The 22297-nt window shown below is 42.2% G+C and overlaps 1 protein-coding gene and 1 long non-coding RNA gene across 2 annotated transcripts in view; one reads left to right on the top strand and one right to left on the bottom strand.

The window, feature by feature from the left end:
• The window catches only part of LOC109548850 (uncharacterized), a 54796-nt gene extending 32817 nt beyond the window's left edge, over positions 1-21979 (bottom strand). The window contains exons 1-2 of the long non-coding RNA XR_002175031.3: positions 21607-21979; positions 8582-8735 (exon numbers count right to left, since the gene is read on the bottom strand). This is a non-coding gene — a long non-coding RNA (uncharacterized lncRNA). The remainder of the gene's footprint in view (positions 1-8581; positions 8736-21606) is intronic.
• An 82-nt stretch (positions 21980-22061) lies between these two features.
• Positions 22062-22297, top strand: part of DHX15 (DEAH-box helicase 15) — a 52830-nt gene continuing 52594 nt past the window's right edge. The window contains exon 1 of the mRNA XM_019928407.3: positions 22062-22284. Coding sequence (XP_019783966.1) covers positions 22214-22284 — 71 coding nt within the window. The 5' untranslated portion in view covers positions 22062-22213. The remainder of the gene's footprint in view (positions 22285-22297) is intronic.

Here is a 22297-nt window from a genome sequence, read left to right as displayed (position 1 = left end):
ACACACACATTATACATGTATATGTGTATATATAATGTATATACATACTAATGTGTGTGTTATATATATATATATATAGTGTCATTACGCTAGTTTAAAAAATTTCTATTAGATTTTTTTTCCTTCTACCCTCTTCCAGCATCTACCCAAAACTAATCCCCCTACCCCCAACCTGGCATAGCCCTTGTTAACAACACCTTGTAGAGCATTCCATGCTTTTTCCCCAAGGTCATGTAATCATGAGCAAACTGAAGTTTGCACACAAATATATACATTTACATATATACACACATACATACATACACTCATATACTAGTTTATAGCTGGAAACCATAATATACACCATTCTCAGCATCTTGTCTTTATCACTCAACATTGTGAAGAAATCCTTCTAATTCATGGGGAGTAGTTCTAATTCCTTCTTCTTAGTAGCTGCATAGTATTTTATGACGCAGATAAATGCACAATTTATTCAACCATTTCCTTATGGATGCATATTCACTTTGTTTTTAGTTTTTTGCTACTATAATTCTGCAATAAACAAGTTACATATAGCTTTCTGTACTGGTTCTTTTATTTCTACTGGCTACATTCCCAGCAGTGCAATCATTGGGTATGTGGATTCTTTATTTTAATAGATGCTGTTAGATTATTTTTTTCCAAAAGGCAATAACAATTCACACTTTTCACAAGCAATGCATGAGACTGCAATAGATAATATTATTCTTTTTAATTTTTTAAAATTTATTTATTTATTTATATTTTGGCTGCGTCGGGTCTTTGTTGCTGTGCACGAGCTTTCTCTAGTTGCGGTGAGCGGGGGCTACTCTTCATTGTGGTGCGCGGGCCTCTCATTGCGGTGGCTTCTCTTGTTGCAGAGCACAGGCTCTAGGTGCGTGGGCCTCAGTAGTTGTGGCTCGTGGGCTCTAGAGCACAGGCTCAGTAGTTGTGGCGCACGGGCTTAGTTGCTCCGTGGCATGTGGGATCTTCCCGGACCAGGGCTCGAACCCATATCCCTTGCATTGGCAGGCAGATTCTTAACCACTGTGCCACCAGGGAAGTCCTATTCTTTTTAATTTTTGCCAGTCGGATGGGTGTAATGTCTCATTATTTTTTATTATTTATTTAATTTTTTTTTGCGGCACGCGGGCCTCTCACTGTTGTGGCCTCTCCCGTTGCGGAGCACAGGCTCTGGACGCGCAGGCCCAGCGGCCATGGCTCACGCGCCCAGCCGCTCCGCGGCATGTGGGATCTCCCCGGACCGGGGCACGAACCCATGTCCCCTGCATCAGCAGGTGGACTCTCAACCACTGCGCCACCAGAGGAGCCCTATGTCTCATTATTTTAATTTGCAGTTTCCTGACTGCTGGTGAGTTTGCGTACCTTTTAATACGCTTATTAGCCATTTGGATTTGGTATTCTGTAAATTGCCTGTTTATACACTTGCCCTTTTTAAAAAATGGAAGTGTTTATCTTTTTTTTACCACTTCGTAAGAATTTGTTGCATGTAAGAATTATTAACCCTTTATCTGTTATCTGCATTACACATACTTTTCTAAATGCATATTTTGACTCGACTTTGTTTATGGTATCTTTTGCCATATAAAAGTTTTCCATTTTTAGATAATGAAGTATGTCTATCTTTTATACTTCCAGATTTCTGGTTTTAGTTAAAGAGGTGTTCTCTGTCCCCTAGATTTCCACGTAGTCGCCTAAATGTTCTTCTAAGATTTACTGTTTACATTTAAGTTTTTAATCCACTTGGAATTTATTTTTGTATTGTTGTGAAACTGGGATACAAGTTCATTTTGTTCTAGATGAATAGCCAGTTATGCCAGCACTATTTATTAAATAAACCATTCTTTCCCACAGAATTGAAATACTACCTTTGTCACATATTAAATTATGATATATACTGAGATCTATATTTGGATCCATTCTTCTGTTCCACTGATTTGTCTACTCTTATGCCAATACCATTCTGGTTGTATTACAGTGATTTTTATTACAATGGCTTTCAGTTGAAGGCAAGTCTCTCATTATTTATCTTCTTTATAGTTTTCTTTGCTTTTCAGGCTTTTATATTTCCATATGTATTCCATATAGATTTTAAAACAATTTTATCAACTCCTTCCACTCCCCCCAGAAAACCTGTTAGGATAATAAATGGAATGTGTTATGTTTATTTAGGGAGACTATTGTTATTTTTTGTCTATAAGAATTTCAGTATTTATCTCTTTAAAAGAGAAATATTATCACATCTTAAAAATGAACAATTTCTGGATAATTAAATGCCTAGTCACTGTTTAAATTTCTCCAATTATCGCACGATTATTTAGTCTATTTGTTAGACTCAGAATCAAAATAAGGCCATAAATTGCAGTTGGTTGTGACAGGTCTTTAAATCTTTTTTGAATCTATAGACTCCTCCCCTGTCACACTTTTTTCTTGCAATTACTGAAGAGAATGGGTTGTTTTTTCCAGTAGCATTTCCTAGCCTGCATTTTGATAACTGCACCTCTGTGGTGTCATTTAATGTATTCCTCTGTCCCTTTAGTTTCTGCCTATTAGTGGTTAGATCAGACTCAGGTTCAATTTTCTGGCAAATACTCTTCACAGAGGACGGCACAGGATGTCTGATTCTCTTTGTTATTCAGCACTCCTCTATCCATGGATTTGTTAGAACTTGCACAGTGGTGACGTTATGACTCCATCACTCCTTCTGTATTGTTAATGGAAGCAGCTTTAGATGTTTCTTCTACAAAAGTACTACAACTACTTGGGTACCTGGAGGTACATGTTATGCAAAAAAACAAGATAAGAGATTGATTTCAGATGAGCTGACTTCCTAGAATCTTCTGAAAGTGACCACTAACTTTTGTTTTGTTTTGTTTGTTTGTTTTGTTATGAACTAGCGGGCATAATCATATTGGATATATTTCAATCTATTAAAGTTATTATTCATGTTTCAGTGGCCTGTGGGAGCCTCTTCAGGTTGGCTTGTGAGGCCTTTGGACACAGCCCTGGGAATCTTTAAGGTCACACCTGAGAGCAGGAAGCTCAGTTACTCAGGGCAGGTGGTGTGTTTCCTGCCCTAGATCTGTCATGGCTGTAATCCAAGGGGCCCTTTGGCCTTCTAGGTGAAACTGAATTTGGGACCACCATCTGGGCACTTGATGTTACTGGTTTAGTCACTGTTTCTGGAATTTTTTTTCAGTGGACAGAGTAGAAAATGGTGTTTGCTGGTAAGAGTACATGTCATGAGTTTATACTAATAGTTTCAACTCAAATTAAAGACTACAGGGTTAGTACTTAACTCATTGACCTCCTTCCTACCACACTGAAAAATTTCAGTTGTTGACAATCTCAGCAGAATTACTTGCTTCCTTTAGGGCACTCTACATACACTATAGTCTGAGAATAACGGTTCTAATACTGCCTCAAAAAATGTGGGATTTCTTAGGGCAGCTTAAGATATTTTTTGCAATTCTTTTTTTGTCCGTAGGGCATATCCCACTAGGGATGGGCTATCAAATTACTGTGCTTTAAAAGTCACTTTAAATTGCTTCTCTCTGGGTAGCTGTGCCACCAAAACATGATCCTGGTTGAGTTGGGTTCATTTGTTTTATTTTACTTTCAGTGTTTAGGGATTGCTTTTTAAAAATTTAAGTTTGATGTATAATTGTGTAAAACGTATATGGTTTTAAAGTCAAATCTAAAAGCAGGGAATATTCAGAAAAGCTCAGCTTCTGTCTCTGCTTGTTCACTACTTCCCCACAGGAAGTCATTGAAAACTGGTTTTATAGTTAATTAACTTTACAGTTTTTAATTTAAGTAGTTATAGATTTATGCACATGTATACATACACAGTATCTATATATGTGTATATGTATCTCCCCTTTCTTAAATATATATACCATATATACTTCTCTCCATCTTGTTTTCTCATAATAAACTGTCTCAGAGATCACTCTTACCTCCTTAACCTTTAGAATTTTAAGGTTTTAATCCAATAGAATTCCCACCCCCTTCCAGCTTATCAACCTTGAAATGGCCAGCCTGTCCTCCACTGGTTCCTCAAATGCCCAATTCAATTGTATCATGCATCCTCCCCTTCCAGGCCATCGAAAGCATCAGCAGCTGAGAAGTAGTATTTTATGATATTAACTTTCCCCATCCAAGGGCAAGATATATGCAAATGTAAGGATATCAGTTATATCTCATATTATTATATAAATTTAATTCATCCCAATCCAAAACCCAACAGGACTTTCTAAGGGAATTTAATAAGCTGGCTATACAATTCATATGAAGGAGAAAGGGACCCAAATGGCCAAGAAAGTTTTGAAGTAAAAAGAAAAATGAGGGAAGACCTTCCCTACTAGATACTGGAGCATTGAGTCTATAGTATAGACTGAGTTTACCTGACCATGATGAAATAACAGGGTCCAGATTTAGCCTCCTTCCTATACAATGAAATTACTAGAAAAAAATATGTAAAACAATAGTTTTCAGGCATTGGACAACAGGCAGCACGGAGAAGGAAAACAAACAAGGTGAACCCTAAGACTGTCCAAGCATACCCCCTGGAGAGAATTTCTCAGCTGCAGCACAGGAAGGAGCACCTAAACAGAGTGGTCTCTGACCCCTGAGGAGGTCAAGGGAGCTGGAATTTGTGGGTCAGGCCAGAAGATAGTAAAGAGCCACATGAAGAGAGCTCAGAGATCCACAGAGAGTTCCCCTTGAGAGTTCAGCTCAGTACTCATCAGTACCTAGGTGTCTTAGCTCAGCCACTGCAACAAAATGCCATAGACCAGGTGGCTTAAACAACAGATATTTATTTCCATAGCCATTATTTTGTAATAACTTTAAGTGGAGTATAATCTAAAAAAAAATTGATATGTTTTACACCTGAAACTAATATTGTAAATTAACTGTATTTCCATTAAAATTTTTTAAAAACACATTTATTCCTCACAGTTCTGGAGGCTGGAAGTTTGAGATCAGGGTGTCTGGTTGGGTCTTGGTGAGAGCTCTCTTCCTGTTTATACCCTCATGTGGCCTTCCTTGGGGTCTCAGAGAGACTGAGATGCCTGGTCTCCTCCTCTTTTTATAAGGGCATTAATCCCATCATAAGGGCCCCACCCTTATGATCTCATCTAAACTTAATTACCTCCTGAAGACCCCACCTCTAAATACCATCACATTGGGGGTTAAGGTTTCAACATGTGAATTTGGGGGGGACACAAGCATTCAGTCCATAGCAATGTGTGTGAGAACTCTACATGAGGTTAGGGGAAGACCACCAGAAAAGATCAGCCAGAACAATCCCCAGAACTAGCCCTAGACTAAAGGCTGCTCTAAACCCAACTAATGAAGTATAAAGACAAGTTTTGAAAGGACTGAATTCCTTCCAAGTAACTTAACTGTGTCCTAAAACAGAGCCCAAAACCATTCAAAGGAACAAAAGATATCCAGTATTGAACAAGACAAAATTCAAACTATTTGCATCCAATAAAAATTTACTAGGCATGCAGAGAAGCAGAATAATATAACTCATAAAGATGAGAAAAATCAATCAATAAAACAGATCCAGAAATAACACAGATGATAAAATTAGTAGACTATGGCATTAAAGGAGTAATAACAAATATGTTCAAGAAGGTGGAGGAAAACATGAGCATGTTAAGGAGAGATATGGAAGATACAGAAAAGACCCACATCAGACTCCCTCCTGGTGATTGGGCTTTGGAGACTGGGCCATTCAGTAAATCAGCCTTCGGTGAGCTGGCTTTTAGAAAACTGGCTTTTGGAGAACTGACCAAGAACCATCTTAAACGTGAGATTGATAGTGGGGCTAATATTTCTTTCCTCTTTGAACAGAAGTAGCACCGCTGGGGAACTTCAGGCCTCCCTCCTCTTGTTGGGGGAACGGGTTGGTGGGGAGGGGGTGTGTGAGAGCAGTGTGGGTGCTTTATCTCTGCAAGCTTCCTCTGAGGAGTGGGAGTGCAGAAAGACAATGGACTCCCTTTGTGGGCATGCAGATCCAAGAGAACAAGAACCAAAAGGCTGGTTGCACAGTGACATTTATTTCACCCAACTGAGAAACATGGACCAATGGAGGTCAGGCTCTACTGAGTTGGCGAAAATGGTGAAATCTTCCTTGCTGGTACTTTCCCCAAGAGGAAGATGTGCCTTAAAAGAGTGTAAAGCTGGGGTTGGAAAGATAAGCTGTCCCCATGCTCCTAGTAAGTTCCAGGCATTGTGCTGAGGATCCAAGCTTGGCTATGATGTGGCCACTGTTCTCAAGTCTCTCACAGTCTGGTGGGCTTGCCTTCCTCACTTTCTGTTCCTTTTTGTTTTCTTTACAGGCTCCCATTTTTCTTACTTGCCTCTTAAATAATTCAGCACCTGTATGGGGCTTGATAACTAGGTGCCCTGAGCTTCCTACTGCTCTATTTATACAGTTATCATGATGAGGGGAGAAACTGGCACACATTACTAGAGCCTAGAGCAAGATCTCCCTTAGACCCAGGGAGCCAGGGCTCCTGCCCTGAGCCCTGGGCTACAGAGGGCGCCCCTGGGGCTCTTCTCAGGCAATACTCACCCACTTGGCCAAGTGTCTACAGGGCCAAGGCAATGTGGCTGTTTGGAGTCTGTGCCCCCTGGGAACCTGGACCAGAGCCATCACAGTTGGGCTGGAGTGTCCACACAGGGAGGAGAGAGAAGGTGTGTATGCCACGGGCGAGGGGCATTCACTGATATCCTTGCCCCAGATCGCTTAAATGTTCACAGTAAACTGTCTGGAAATCCAGAGGTGGCCTGACTTCTTGCTGGGGGAAACCAGTATTAATTTTTACCCACCTGAAGCCTTTCTCTGGGGCCCGGAACTCATGACTTTACCTATCATTCGGTGTCATGTCTCTTAGCATCACCAAATTAGAACTCTTGATTCATTCCCTCCAACCCACCCACCACAATCCTCCCCATCTTAATAAACAGTTCCACCATCCATCCAGTTGATCAAACATTCTATATTCTTCTCCTTTCTGTTATCCTGAACTTCCACTGAGACAATCCATTAGCATGTCCTGTTGGCTATGCCTCTAAAATAGATCCCAAATCCAACTACCTCTTACCTGCTTATTGCCACCATTCCAGGTTTAGTCACCATCATTTCTTACCTGGGCTACTTCAACAACAATTTCCCTGTTCTCACTTTTTGCCTTTCTCCCCCTTAGTTGATTCTCCAACAGCAACTAAATTGACTTATGAAAAAATAAAACGGATGATACTACTCCCTTGTTTAAAATCCTCTAATGGATTTCCACTGAGATTAGAATTAATCCAAACTCCTTTCAATTTCCCATGGGTCCTATACAATGTGGCCCCTGCCTACCTCAATGGCCTCCTCTTAGCCCACTCCCTCTTGGTCACCACCTCCTTCCACTCTGCTCTTTGTCCTAGTTTTTACGTGCTCACACTCATTTCCTTCCTTACACATGCTCTTTTTTCTGCCTGGAATATTCTTACCAAGTTCTTAAAAGGCTGGGTTCCTCTTATCTGGGCTCAAATGCCATCTTCTAAGAGAAGCTTTACTTAACCACCTTCTTGATGGAACCCATCATACCTCTAGCATCTCGAGTTACTTCCTATCATACTCTCATGTGTTATTTTCTTCATAGCACTCATCAAAATTATCTTATTTGTTTCATGCTCATTGTTGGTTACCCTCCACTAGAATACAAGTGCCACAAGGAGAGGAATCTTTTTATGTTTTTGTCACTATAGCCTTAGCCTCTAGAATGGTTCTTGATATATAGGTGGTACTAAATAAATATTTGTTGAATGAATGAATTAATCAATGTACATATGAGGCTTTCAAGCTTTCTGATAATTAATCTAGAATTTGTTTGGAGGTTTTTCATATTGAAAATAAAGAAACCAACCTAGTGTCTTAAATTGGGTTTCCTGGGAAGCAGACTCTGACCCTGAGATTAGCATGTAGGAAGTTTACTAGGGATTGCTTCAGGGATCAACACCAGTGGAAAGAAAAGAAAAGAAAGTAGAATTTGGCAGAGAGAAAAGTTTGGCTGTGTTAGTCCCCTAAAAGGTCTAAGTTGATCCTAATAGGAATTCCGAAGCTAGGGTAGCCCTCCCAATTTGGTCCAGATCATGACAGCTGGGACCAGGATTTATACTTCCATGATGTTCAGTCATTGGACATAGGCTACCCTGGGGAGGACGTACACTATTGGGATCAACTACAGACACTACCACTATAGTAGGTCTCAGTGCTGCAATTAATACTCATCATTTCCCTCCTCTACTGGCTGTCTATTTTACCCTCACCCTCAGCTAGCACCTCTGGTGCTCCTGGTGGCTTACCTGGTAGTATGACCCAGACCCTCAACTCTTAAGAGTCTGAGTCCCTGGTCACAATGCTGTTCTCAGTCCGTAGCTGCTACACTGGTCTATTTATTACCAAAACTGAACAAGAGAGTACCAAGAGATGCTCAAATGGATCATCCAGGTGGAAAACATATTCTTTTTTGCCCCTATTGTCTAACAGCAGTCTTACCTCTTCCTGGTGACTAGGGCCAATTATTCCTGCCAGGATGGTGATTCCTCTTCTTGTCCTCCGACACCTTGGCAGGAGGAGCTTAAAGAGCCCAGCTGGCAGCCATGGTGGAAGTACTGCCTTCTAGCAACCAAGACTCTTGACTGTTCAGAACCTAGAGTTTCAGGAAAGGGAAGCACAAATTCCCCAAATGGATCAGTAGGAGTGAAGGAAAATGGGAGTACCCCCACTTGCACCTCTTGATTCCTAGGCCTATGTATTCTACCTCCTGGGGAAACAGCACCCTATAAGGGTCATTTATTTAGAATGTCCCCTGCATTGCACAGGACGGCATGCCATCTTCATAAGGTATTGGCTCTGAGCTGGCTCTTCTATCAGGCTAGTGGCTTCTGGGTATGGCGGTATGTGATGTGAACAGTGGATCTCACGGTATCATGCCTGTTCCAGCACTTCCTTTAATGTTAAGTGAGTTCCTTTGTGTGGCACAGTAGTATGTGGAATCTTATGCTGGAGGATTAAACATTCTATACGTGCTTGGATAATGGTACTGGATGAGGGCTGGCAGGCAGGAAAGGCAAATCCACACCTAGAATATACATCTATCCTTGGGAAAGGGTAGATGGTATCCAAAGTAGTTAACTTGTCATCAGGTGGTTGCTTGGTCTCTTGGAGGGACTGTGCTGTTGGTTTCTGTTGCAAGAAGGTCAGACATTCAGTGGTGAGAGTAGGTCGATCACCCTTAAGAGGGACCTGTGCCATTGCATCCATGTATAGCTTCCATCCCTGCTACCACGGGAACTCCATTCATGTGCCCAAGATGCAAGCACTGGAGTGGCTGATGACAGAGGCTGGCTTGTATCAACTGGATATGTGTTTTTGTAGTACGTCTCCTATGATGGATGTTCTCTGATGGTCATTAACATGTGAAATAAGGATCTTCACACTCTATGCTCACTTCCATATGTTCAACCACATGGCTTTTCCCTTGTCTTTGCTGTTCCCCAGTCTTCCAAGCTTTCCGCTTCTAAACCCCTGATCAGAGGGCCAAGCTATCCAGCACTGTCCATGAGCCCCTGTGTATTCTCATTTCAGGCCACTTCTCTTTCCACATAAAGTAGCTGACCAGGTGGGAGGCATTCTCCTCACCGTCATCTTTCAAGACCATGTTGGGTGGGGCAGCAGTGCAGCCATCACCCCTTTCTAGCTTTCAGCAACAAACTAAGGTGAGCCATTTGTGAATCAAGCTCAGGCTTTTTTTCCTGCATCAACTGATCATCAAAAATTCCCCCATGCAGTAAGAGATGTGAGCTGAGCAGTGGTATACTGGTAAATATTTAACAACTGGCTTTCTGAAAAGGAGAAAAAAATATCTGATTTATAACATTAGCTAATTTTCATAGTGTAAATACTTCCACTATGGTCAATTTCAAACCACCAATATGATGTCGACAAGATGGCAACCCTTCCTGAAAACAACAATGAGCTCTCATGAGCTGGTGCAGACTGGCTCCAGCACACCACTAAGTGCTGCATAACAGCACCTGCATGATGCTATGAGCTACCTGCGTGCTATCTTCTCTTGCAGCTTGCTTGTGCCCTCAGGTCTTGTTCACATTCAATGCTAGATGTACCTCTTCTACCTGGGTCTGCCCCAGCTAATGCCTTGCAAAGTGTGATAGAAATATCTCATGAGGGGTAGTTCTGGTGTCATGGTCACTTGGTGTTCCATGGTGAGGCATTCATCTCTATCAGGGCCTAGTAGTATTCCAGGAGCTGTGTTTTCAAAGGTGTATAATTCTCTGTTGCAGTTGGCATGGCTTTGATCCAGAATTCTATGGATTTACATTGTGATTCTCCTATTGGGGCTTGTTATAAAATCTACATGTCATATTTTCCCACCACTGATACCCCTAATAGGCTCTGCTGGGCTGTGTGGTCCAAAAGGCCAATAGCTGCTTGCCCTGCAGCCTAGACCTGTTGCAGAGCCCTTTCCTGCTATGGACCCGACTGAAAAATGGCATCCTACTGTGTCACCAGGTATGTGAGTTGGAGCAGTACTTCTGGAAATATATTGCTTCTAGAACCTGAAGAGGTCTACCTGGCAGGCATTGTGCTGTCTTCCTCATGATGGGAGCTACAAAATGCAGTGATTTCTCTTTTACTTTAGAAGGGACGCCCCAGCATACTCAAGATCACTGGACTCTGAAAAAATACTAATGTGGCAGGCTCCTGAGTCTTTTCGAGTTCATCTCCCTTGAGGATGCATGTAAATTACCAAGGCCTCCAATATCCTAGCAATCGCTTGTTTTTTGATCCAACTAGCATGATGTCATCAATTTACTGGATCAGTGTGATACTCTGCAGGATGTCCAGCTGGTCCATGTCTCCTCAGACTATGTTATGACAGAGGACAAAGAGTTAACATAGCTTAAGGGCGAGGCCATAAATGGATATTGTCGCACATTCCAAAGGAATGTCAGTTATTTCTGATTCTTTTTTTGATGGGGATAGAAAAAGAGTCGATTTGCCAGATCACTGGCCACATATCATGTACCTGAGTCCCTACTAATCTGCTCTAGCAAAGATAGCATACTTGGCACAGCAGCTGCAATTGGGGATACTATTTGGTTAGATTTGTGATAGTCCATCGCCATTCTCCAGGATTTGTCTGGATTTTGTAGAGGCCAGACTGGTAAATTAAACAGAGGTATGATGGGAACCACCACCCATCCATCTCTTAGGTCTTTAAGGGAGGCAACCATATTTACCTTTTTTCTCTCAGTTTTTTTAAAATGTGGGTTGTAAAATACATACAGTTGGCCCCCCATATCCATAGGTTCTGCATCCACAAATTCAACCAATGGTGGATGGAAAATATTTGAAAAAAATTTCAAAAAGCAAAACTTGAATTTGCCACATTCTGGCAACTATTTGTATAGCATTTACATTGTATTTACAACAATTTACATAGCATTTACACTGTATTAGGTATTATAAGTAATCTAGAGATGATTTAAAATATACAGGAGGGGGCTTCCCTGGTGGCACAGTGGTTAGGAATCCACCTGCCAATGCAGGGGACATGGGTTCAAGCCCTGGTCCGGGAAGATCCCACATGCCAAGGAGCAACTAAGTCCGTGAGCCACAACTACTGAGCCTGTGCTCTAGAGCCCGCGAGACACAACTACTGAGCCCGCGTGCCCCAACTAGTGACAACCCGTGCGCCTAGAGCCTGTGTTCCACAACAGGAGAAGCCACTGCAATGAGAAGCCCGTGCACCACAACGAAGAGTAGCCCCTGCTCGCCGCAACTAGAGAAAGCCCACGCGCAGCGACCAGAGACCCAACGTAGCCAAAAACAAAATAAATAAATAAATTTTTAAAAATTAGCATTGGTTTAAACTAATTAATTAAATAAAATATTCCGGAGGATGTGCGTAGGTTATATGCAAATATTACACCACTTTATATAAGGGATTTGAGCATCTGTGGATTTTGGTAGCCACAGAGATCCTGGAACTACTCCCCCTCGAATACCAAGGGATGACTGTATAACACGGAATTCACTGTTTCAGCCATTCATGAGTGTCCAGTTCGGAGGCATTTAGTACATTCAAATTGCTGTGCAACCTCCACCGCCATTAATCGCGACATCTCATTTCACTCAGCATAATGTCTTCAAGATTCATCTATATTGTAGACGGTCTGATTTTCATGCCTTATTAAGGCTAAATAAAATTCCATTGTATGTATAAACCAAATTTTCTCTGTCCATTTATCTATCAATGAACATTTGGGTTATTTCCACCTTGTGGCTATTGTGAAATAATGCTGCTATGAACATGGATGTACAAATGTCTGTTCAAGTCCCTGCTTTCAGTTGTTTTGGGTATATACCCAGAAGAGGAACTGCTGAATCATATGGTAATTCTATGTTTAATTTTTGGAGTACTTGTCATACTGTTTCCCATGGTGGCTGCACCATTTTACATTCCCAACAGCAATGCACAAGTGTTCCAATTTCTTGCCAACACTTGTTATATTCTTTTTTTTTTTTTAAAGAGCCACCTGGACACCATGTGCTTCTTTCTTTTTTTTAGAAAATATTTATTTATTTGGTTGCACCAGGTCTTAGTTGCAGCAGGGGGGCTCCTTAGATGCAGTATGTGGGCTCCTTAGTTGTGGCAAGTGGGCTCTTTAGTTGTGGCATGTGAACTCCTAGTCGTGGCATGCATGTGGGATCTTCCCTGACCAGGGATCGAACCCAGGTCCCCTGCATTGGGAGCACCGAGTCTTATCCACTGGGCCACCAGGGAAGTCCCACACTTGCTATATTCTGTTTTTTTCTTTTTATAATCGGCATCCTAACAGGTGTAGAAGTGATTTCTTATTGTGATTTTGATTTGCATTTCCCTAATGATTAGTGATGTTGAGCATCTTTTTATGTGTTTATTGGGCATCTGTATATCTTTTTTTTGAGAAATGTCTATTCAAGTTCTTTACCTATTTTTTTAAGTGGGTTGTTTGTTTCTTGTTGTTTCCCTGAGTTGATTTTGTAACTGTTTTCTATTCATTGCAATTGTTCTTTGTTTCTTTTTTCACCTCCTCTTTTTCTGCCTTCTCAGGTTTTAATTGAACATTTTATATGATTTCATCTTATCTCCTCTCTTAGCATATCAATTATACTTCCAAAAAAACTTAGTGGTAGCCTTAGACTTTTCAATATACATTTAAACTTATCTAAGTCCATCTTCAAATCACATTACACTGCTTCATGCATACTAAGTTATTGCAGGTAACTCAGAATATCCCCAATTCCTCCCTCACATCCCTTATAACACTGCTGTCATTCATTTAACTTATCCATTTGCTATAACAAAATATAAATAAAATAAAATAAAAGATTTTATTTTACTTTTATTCCTTCTCTAATACTCTTCCATTCTTTATGTAGATCTGAGTTTCTGACCTATATATCATTTCCTTTTCCCTGAAGAACTTCTGTTAATAATTTTTGCAAGGCATTCTTCATTTCTGTTACAATGTTTTTTACTTTTAGCATTTCCTTCTCATTCTTTTGTTAGAGTTTCCACTTCTCTACTTGTATTACCCTGCTTATGTTAATCTGCTTGTGCATGTTATCCATTTTTTCCATTAGAGCCCTTAGCATACTAATCAGAGTTATTTTAAATTCCCTGTCTGATAATTCCAAAATCTGTGTCATATCTGATTCTGGTTGCAGTACTTGCTTTGTCTCTTCAGACTATGTTTTTCTCTTGTTTTTTAAGCAAGCCTTGTAATTTTTTTCTTGAAAGCCAGCATGATGTATTGGGTAACAGGGACTGAAGTAAACAGTAGGTCTTTAGTGTGAGGTTTTATGTTAGTCCGGCAGAAGTTGGGCTGTGTTTAATGTTTACTGTACCTGTAGGTGCTAGAGGTTTCAAATTCCTCTGTTGTCCTTATTTAGTCTTCCAGGTTGACTGTGGTTTCCCTATGGAATCATCCTCAGTTTGAGTCCTCATCCTGCAGCTCTTTCAGTGCTAATCGTGTTATACTGTTACACTGCAACCCTGCTGGGGTGGTGGTAAGGAGTGGGCAGGCGATGTGTTCTCTAATCTTATCACTGAATCTATCTTCTAATGGGCCTGTGTTCCTGAGCTGTGACCTTCACAAGCCTTAGCTTTTTTTTTTACACCCTTAGATAAAACAGGAAGGCTAGAAGGGGTTGGAGTGGGAGAAATGCCCTCCACCCAGGTGGGAAGCCTCTGGTAAGAGCCTTTTTCTCTCCTGGAAAGTAAGCTCTTGCTATGGAGAATGTTCTGGGCGTATTTCACAATGGTTGCTCTTCCCCATCTCTTCCGGCGCCACAAGAGTATCTTTCTTGGCTCTTTATTGTGAAAACTTGGTGGGATTCCTGGAGGTAAAACCCACTGGAGTGGGAAAGCCCACCTAAGACTGAGGCCCACAAGAGTTTTTCACTGTCTAGATAGTCCCCACTCAGCCATTAGCAATTTGTCAAAATGACCATTAAGGTGAGCGTTCCAACCAGGTATGGCTCCAGTGGCTTCTGCTCCAGGTAATCACATCTTTGCTATGACTCTTTGAACTTGCCTGTCTCTCCAGAGTTCAGGGTGGCAGTTTACCCTGCAACCTCAGTTTTCTAATGGTTTCAAGAAAAGCCATTGGCTTTCAGTTTGTTCAGCTTTTTCTTCTAAGAACGGGAGTGATAACTTCTAAGCTCTTTACATGCTGGTGGTGTAAGTGGAAATTCCTCCCCAGGTTGTTCTTTATTTAGTATCTTGGCTGAGATGGGGGGGATGGTTTCATAAGCCTCTACTCGGCATTTGCCACTATGATAGCTCTTATTCCTTACAGGCCAAAAATTCAATATGGGGGGTTGTGCAAACTACCAAGGATGTCTATTCTTAAGTGTATTGATACATTTATGGACTGGGGACATGACAAGTGGGTGTGTTTGAGGATCCAGGAAAACTGTTACAAGCTGGACCTGGGCCAGACCTCCATTCCAGGCTCCCATCTGCCCCCACTCTAACGGAGTCCATACAGGCACTTGGAGTCTCTTAGCATCAATGTCAGTTCAGGTTGTATATCCAATTGTCCTTGAAACGTTTGGGTACTCTCTTTTCCCCAGTGTATGGCTACATAAGCAAATGGCTACAGACCCCTTAAGGAAAGGACTCGGGGAATGACTACTGAATACACTGTTACGGTGTTGTAGAGTTCTTTCTCCTAGGAACATATTTCTCCCTTAATTAACGTGTTCCAGGTCCAAAAACCGGTTGTAAACCCAAAACTAAAATGGAGTCACTTATGTTAGGGACAAAATGGAGTTGGCTAATTTGGGTTCATTAAAGAAAAATGAAACTTAACGTTACCTAACATAAGTTGCAGGAATTTACAGCTCTTCTCAGAAATCAGCAGAGGATGCGGGTCAGTCCCCAAATGCCAAGTCTATTCATGCCATCTTTGGATTTCCTTGTTCCTCTGACTCACTACCCTGACCAAAATAAGGAAGAAGACCACCAGGCAACCAATCAGCTGAAAAGTCCAAATAACTTCTGCATTTACCCTCCCAAAAACCCTTTAGTCTGTGAGCAACTCAGAATTCATTGCTCTGGTAGCCCTGAGTGTCCCACCTTGCAGGTCAAAAGCCTTTCAATAAACTCATCTTTCTGCTTTGTTTTACTCAGTGTGAAGAATTTGGTTTTTGACATAGTTCAGGTCCAGAACCTGGGCAAATTTTCACTGGGGCAACTTTCTTTAACCTCTTGATCTTGCATCCTTGATTTATTTTGGTTGTTCAGATTGAGGGCTTCCTTTGATGGTTGTCCATCCATTTTGCCCTAGATGCCTTGTTCTATTTACCATCTCCATAATTCTGTGGGTCAGGCCCCCTTGACTGCACTCCTACCTTATAGCATCCACTTGGTTTCGGATGTTTAAATGCCACCATAAGACCTCTGTGTTACAGGGTGCTATCATCTCTACCTCTCTCAGGAAGCCCAGCTCTGAAATGTCATCTTCTATCTTCAGCCCTGGACTACGATGACAGCCACCACTGAAGTTATGAGTGATGATGATGCCTCTTACCAGAAATTCCTTTTCGATTTGCTAAGTGGTGTGTCCTCTGAACTTTTCTGTGGAATATATTCATCTGCTGAGTTTTCCAGCTTTATGTAAGTATTTTCGCTCTAGCATGTTCACTTACCTGAACTGTTTAATCACCCCTTACACTGTCAACCACAGCAGTTCCGGCATTTCTACCTTACTTGATGTAGTTTGGGCCATTGTTTTTGCCATGCTTCTAGATGACATCTTGAGTGTGTTCACGCCATCACCTGGGGTTCTTGCGCGAACCCGTATCCTGGGAGAGTACACCCAAATTGATAAATTCTCCCTCATTGGACTTTATGTTCCGCCTCCCTCTTCTCTTTTTATCCAGAACCTTCAGAATTCAATCACATGCATACTTCCCTGGCTTCTGTTGGTACTTGTTGCGTAGGTTCTACAGCTTCTTTGGGGTTGCTTTCCAATATTATCAGCCTTAGAATGTCTGTGGAATATCATATATTGTGACTTAATTCTAATCATTGCCTAGTGATCGGCAGGTAATGTGGGGGGTGCATCCTGAGGGAGGTGCATGTTATCCTGCACAGAAGGCCTCTCATTATCTCACAAGGAAGGAGCACTAGCTTTTAATAGGAAGTAGTGGGGCATTTTGGCAGGCTCAGTAGGTTGTAGAGAATTTAGGGTTCGAGATTTTTCATGTATATCGACCTAAATGTCTTCATCCCATGTGTCAGGGTCCCACTCTTTCCCAACCAGGGATCTACCCTTGAAATATCATGCCTGCCTAAATGGAGAGTTTAATCTTCTTTGGAAGTTTCCACTTGGCTTTCTGTTACTGTTACAGTTAAGTCCTGGGATCTGTCCTCAGTTTTCTCTGTCTTCCCACTGCAGGAGATGAGAACCTCTTTACATGCTTCCAGAAGATCTTCTGGCTTCCATACTGAGCTTTGACTTGCAGATTAATCATACTCAGCCTTTCATTATCTCTCTTCAAAGTATCAAGTCTACTTAGCAATAGCCAATCAAATCCCAATGGTCTTATAGTATAGATACTATTTCCCCTATACTTTGGCAACAGTGCCTGATCTTTCCCCGTATACCACAGTTGAAAGCTTTAACAATTGCCGTGTTTTCTTGTGGTAGCTATGTTCCACCTGCCACTGATTCATTGCCAGCCAATGAAATTGGTGGCCAACTCCAAAATTCAATCATAGTGTCTTCTTTCTTGGACCATTCCTGGCACCAAATCTTTTAGGTCAGGTTCCATGAAAAGTAGACTCTGAAGCAAAGATTAGTGTTCTGGGAGTTTATTAAGGAGTACACTAGTGGAAGGAAAGGCATAAAAGTAGGATCAGACAGAGGGAAAAATTAGGCTGTGATGCTGTCGTATAATAAAGAATGTGACTGGTTTTGTCCCTGGTTCCTGGGAGGCAACTTCTAAACCACTGGAATTTCCCACGGGATAGGAGTGAGTTTGTTATTTATGGTGGGTCCTCGGACCACACCTGAGTTTACGCTAATGAGATGATTTAGGATGAGGGTTGGTCATGCCAGAAAGACCAACCATGTGATAAAAGAGTTGAGGCTTTCAGCCATGTGACATCAGCCTAGGTTCTGGACCTCTAGGGAGGGGAAGGGGACTGGAGATTGAGTTCCATCATGGGGCCAGTGATTCAATCAATTATGGCTGTGTCATGAAACCACAATAAAAACTCAGGACACTGAAGCTCAGTGGAACTTCCTGGTTTGTGAACAACACCTTGATGTGTCAGGAGGGTGATGTGTCCTAATTCCACAGAGAGAGGGCACAGAAGCTCTGTGTTTAGGACCCTCCCAGGCTTTACCCTATGTATCTCTTCATTTGGCTGATTCTGATTTGTATACTTTATAATAAAATTGTAATCATAAGTATAGTACTTTCTTGAGTTCTGTGAATCATTATTCCAGCAAATTACTGAACCTGAGTAGGTTGTGGGAAACCCCAAATTTGTAGCCAGTTGGTCAGAAGTACAGGTGGCCTGTTGGTCCCTGAGCTTGTGGATGGCATCTGGAGTAAGGGCAGTCTTACTGGAGACTGTGCCCTTAAATCATGGCATCTGAGTTAACTCTGGGTGGTTAGTGGCCAAAATGCATGGTGGTACAAGAGACACCATCATAAATAATAACAGCCTCAGCTGATCCCATAGGGAGCTCTGATGCGCCAAAGCTCACGGTTATTCCTAGTTACGTAAAGGGATCAGGTGTTTATACCTCCACAACGTCTTCAGGCTGTCCTTGGGCAGCTCTCTTTATTTATTTATTTATTTATTTATTTATTTAGCTGTGTTGCTTCTTAGTTGCAGCATGCAGGACCTTTGTTGCAGTGTTTGGGCTCTTTGGCGCATGGGCTTCTCTCTAGTTGCGGTGCATGGGCTCCAGAGGGTGCAGGCTCAGTAGTTGTGGTGTGTGGGCTTCTCTAGCTGTGGTGTGTGGGCTCCAGAGTGTGCGGGCTCAGTACTTGCAGCGCATGGGCTTAGTTGCCCCGCGGCATGTGGGATCTTAGTTCCGTGATCAGGGATTGAACCTGCATCCCCCGTACTGGAAGGTAGATTCTTAACCACTGGACCACCAGGGAAGTCCCAGGCAGCTCTCTTTAACCAAGGAAATTCCTGAAGGGAGCAGACAGTTGAGTACCGTCTGCAAGTAGCACTCCTAGAAACTGAGGGATGTCTTTCATTCTTGAAGCAGAATTTCCATGGCAAGTCATAGTGCCCAGTACACTTTGTTACAGTTTCCATTAAATGGTAGAGAGAGGACAGGGTGATTAAAAGCACTACTGAAGATTGTTTTGAATTTGTAAGCATTTTGCAACTAAAGAGAATTCAAAAAGAGAGATTGGCTGGTTGATCCTGGCAAATCCTCACAAGTGATCATATTTTCCCAATTAAGTCTTTTTGATGTCTTCCTATTACTCTTGGGAAGGATAGTCTTAATATCCTTGGCAGACAACTCACGCTCTGCGTGAAACGGCCCCTTCTTGCATCTGCAGGATCACGTCTTCCTCATCTCATTGCACTTATGTTCTCTCTGTCTGTGGATTGCACCTGACTTTTGAAAGTTTCAGGGCCTTTGCACAGGCTGCTTCCTCTGCTTGGAAATGCTTTCTTACCTCTTTGACTGACCAATTTGTACTGCTTATTCTTGTCTTTGTTTAAATGTCCCTTTCTCAGAGAGGTCTTCCCTAACCTTCACTCTAGATAAGGGCCACTTGTTATATGCTCTCACAGTGTCTGTTCCCTTTGCATGGCCTAAAAACACTTACCAGATATAGTTACCTGTGTATTTATCTGTTTAATGCCTGCCTCTCTCCCTCTGATAAGTGTCATAAAGGCAGGAACTATGGCTATTTTGTTCTTCTCTTTTTCCCAGCACTTAACTCAATGCCTGACATGGGAGTTTAATAAATATTTGTTGAGTGAATAAGTAAATGAAGTAATTAAGGCATAGATAATAGTGACAAAGTGCAGTGGTTAACCATGTGGCTCTGGAGACAGAGTGGGTTCAAGTCTTTTAAATCCTGACCCGTTCATTGAGAGCTCTGTAAACGCGTCCTCCCCTTTGACAATGTAGAAACTTATCATTTCACATTGAGTCTGTCTGACTGGGGAAACTTATCCTCAATAACCAAACCCTAGGAGAATAATGTGGAATAAGAATACCTATTTATCAGCAGCACTACCGTGTACCCCTTAAGCACACAGACTGTTCTGGGATGAATCCAAAACTGTCATCTTGGCCACAATACTCAGCTTCTTGGTGCATCAGTTTCCTCACCTGTAAACAAGTCTAACTCATAGCACCCAGCTTAAAGTTCTGTAAGGATCTGATAGGTTAATATATATAAGAAACAGTTTGTGGGACCCAGTATATGTGTGTGTTATATGTGTTAGCTAATATTATTTATTAAGTTAGGTTGGGAGACACCTCTGGCTTGACACCTGGAGCTGGTTAGCTGCGTAAGACATTCCCTCTAGGTGAGTAAAGTCATGCCATAGACCAAATAATAGACTGGAGAGTTGTCTGGTAGAGTAAGAGTAAAGGAAATCTCCTCTGGCAACATTTCTGGCAAGCTGTAGGGGAGCTGGTGGATAGCTCTTCTCTATTCTAGGGACCATTCTGCCTGAAAATCCAGGGTGAGTCATTCAGATCCAGAACTCTATCCCTCCTCACAGAGAGTGTAAACATCCTGGCAGATTCTGGCCCTTTGCTCCCCTGTTGTAGATTCCAGAAAGGCCACTATCCTTAGAGAAATACAGCCTCTCTTCAGTCATTCAGGTCACAAAACAATTGATTAGGTTACAGTTTTCTGTAAGGAACTTCCAAGGAAGAAGTCTTATCACTTTGATTTCAGTTCCTCCTTTACCAAGTTTCCTTGCACATTTATGACAGGCTGATGCCTCTTAGGGTGGAGCATTTCTGCAGGTAGAATTCTAAGCTTTTCCTTCATTGTTTCTCCAAAATTTTAGAGCACTTTATAGTATCCCTCAAACTGGGAACCTGGAGACCTGAGCCTGGAAATGTGAGAGTGAAATCTGGATTTTAATTCTGACATTGACACTAACTGGTGAACCTGGTCATCACAGGGCTTAGATTTCCTCATTTGGAAAATGAAGCAGAAAGAGAAGATCAGCTGGAAACCCTTCCAGGTTTACAATTCAGTGATTATACATCATGATCTCCAACAAAAGTCAATATGCTGTTAATGTACTTTTAGGGTAGAAAGTTATACTGGGTATTTTGTAAGTGAAGATACTCACTTTTCTTTGGGCTGACTTTGGAATGTGGATTTTGTACAAAAAAAATAAAAGAATTCTCTTTATAAGCTGCAATTGTAGAGTTGCATTTAACCTTAGAGATTGCAATTCTGAGGACTGGTTAAGAACCCTAATATGGTCTTCCAGGGCATCCAAATGACCACTGCGCAAACTACATAGATCACCCGGCTTGGGCTGGTTCACAGATCTTTTTCTTGTGTGCTTTTCTGGGAATGAATGCAACTGAGCAAGCAGATAGGTTCTGGGGGGAGAGAGTCACAAAAGTCATAAAGTCATTCTATCCCAACAATTTGCTATGGCTTTAGGGACAACCCTAATGGCTGTGTGACATAACCTCTCTCAGTCTTGGTGTTCACATCTATTAAATAACACCTACTTTGCAGGGTTACTGTAAGAATGAGAATAGAAGTAGGGTTAACAGCGTGGAAGCACATAATATGCACACAGGAAAAAGTTATGCCCTTACTGCCAATTTTCCCTATTCCAGTAAAAACATCAATAGGTTGAGTGCAATCTGTCCGTGCTTGGTAAAAGGAGGCAAAATGTTAAATCAACTATAGTATAAAATAAACATTAAAAAAAAAGGCAAAATGCATTTTGGTAAGTCTTGACATTTTCTCACCTCAGTTTTCCCACTGCAGTTGAGAATGTCTGGTCAGTGGCTTCAAGTGCTAGATCAGGAGTTATAGTTGGGTACCAATCCTGGCTCTGTCCCTTATCAGCTGTATAATCTCGATTAGTTTTTCAACCTCTGTGGGTCTCAGATTCCCCTAATGCCAGGGTAATACAGATGGATAGGATTTCCTAACTAGGATTAGACTTCCTCTTCTCTCAATTTCCTAAATCGGAGGGCCTTGAAGGGGCCAAGGGCCCAACCCGCCTAGCACCCGCCCAGAGGGCGGGAAGTGCCTGCCAGGCGGAGGGCGGAATAAGGGCGGGTCAACGAGGCGGTGGGCGGGGCTTGAGTTCCCGCCTCCTATGCGTGCGCGCGCACCACGTACGCACGCACGCACGCACGCACGCACAGCATACCGCGGAAGCGCGCGCGCAGGCCCAGCCCTCATCGCCGCCGCCATTTTAGCTCCTGGTTCCGGCCGCACGGTGTAGGCTGTTGTAGCGGGAGGGGTGGGGGTCCTCCAGAGTTTTGTAGCTGCCTTCGACTGCACCGATAGAGCCGCTAGGTTCTCTTTTTTTCTTCCTTCGTAACCACCCGCTCGAAGAGTCCGAAGATGTCTAAGCGACACCGGTTGGACCTGGGGGAGGATTACCCCTCCGGCAAGAAGCGTGCGGGGACCGATGGGTAAGCCAGGCCG

The sequence above is a fragment of the Tursiops truncatus genome, chromosome 5, assembly GCF_011762595.2.
Source record: "Tursiops truncatus isolate mTurTru1 chromosome 5, mTurTru1.mat.Y, whole genome shotgun sequence".
NCBI lineage: Eukaryota > Metazoa > Chordata > Mammalia > Artiodactyla > Delphinidae > Tursiops > Tursiops truncatus.
Note: the sequence above shows the minus strand (reverse complement) of the source record. Positions and strands in the feature narration are given on the sequence as shown.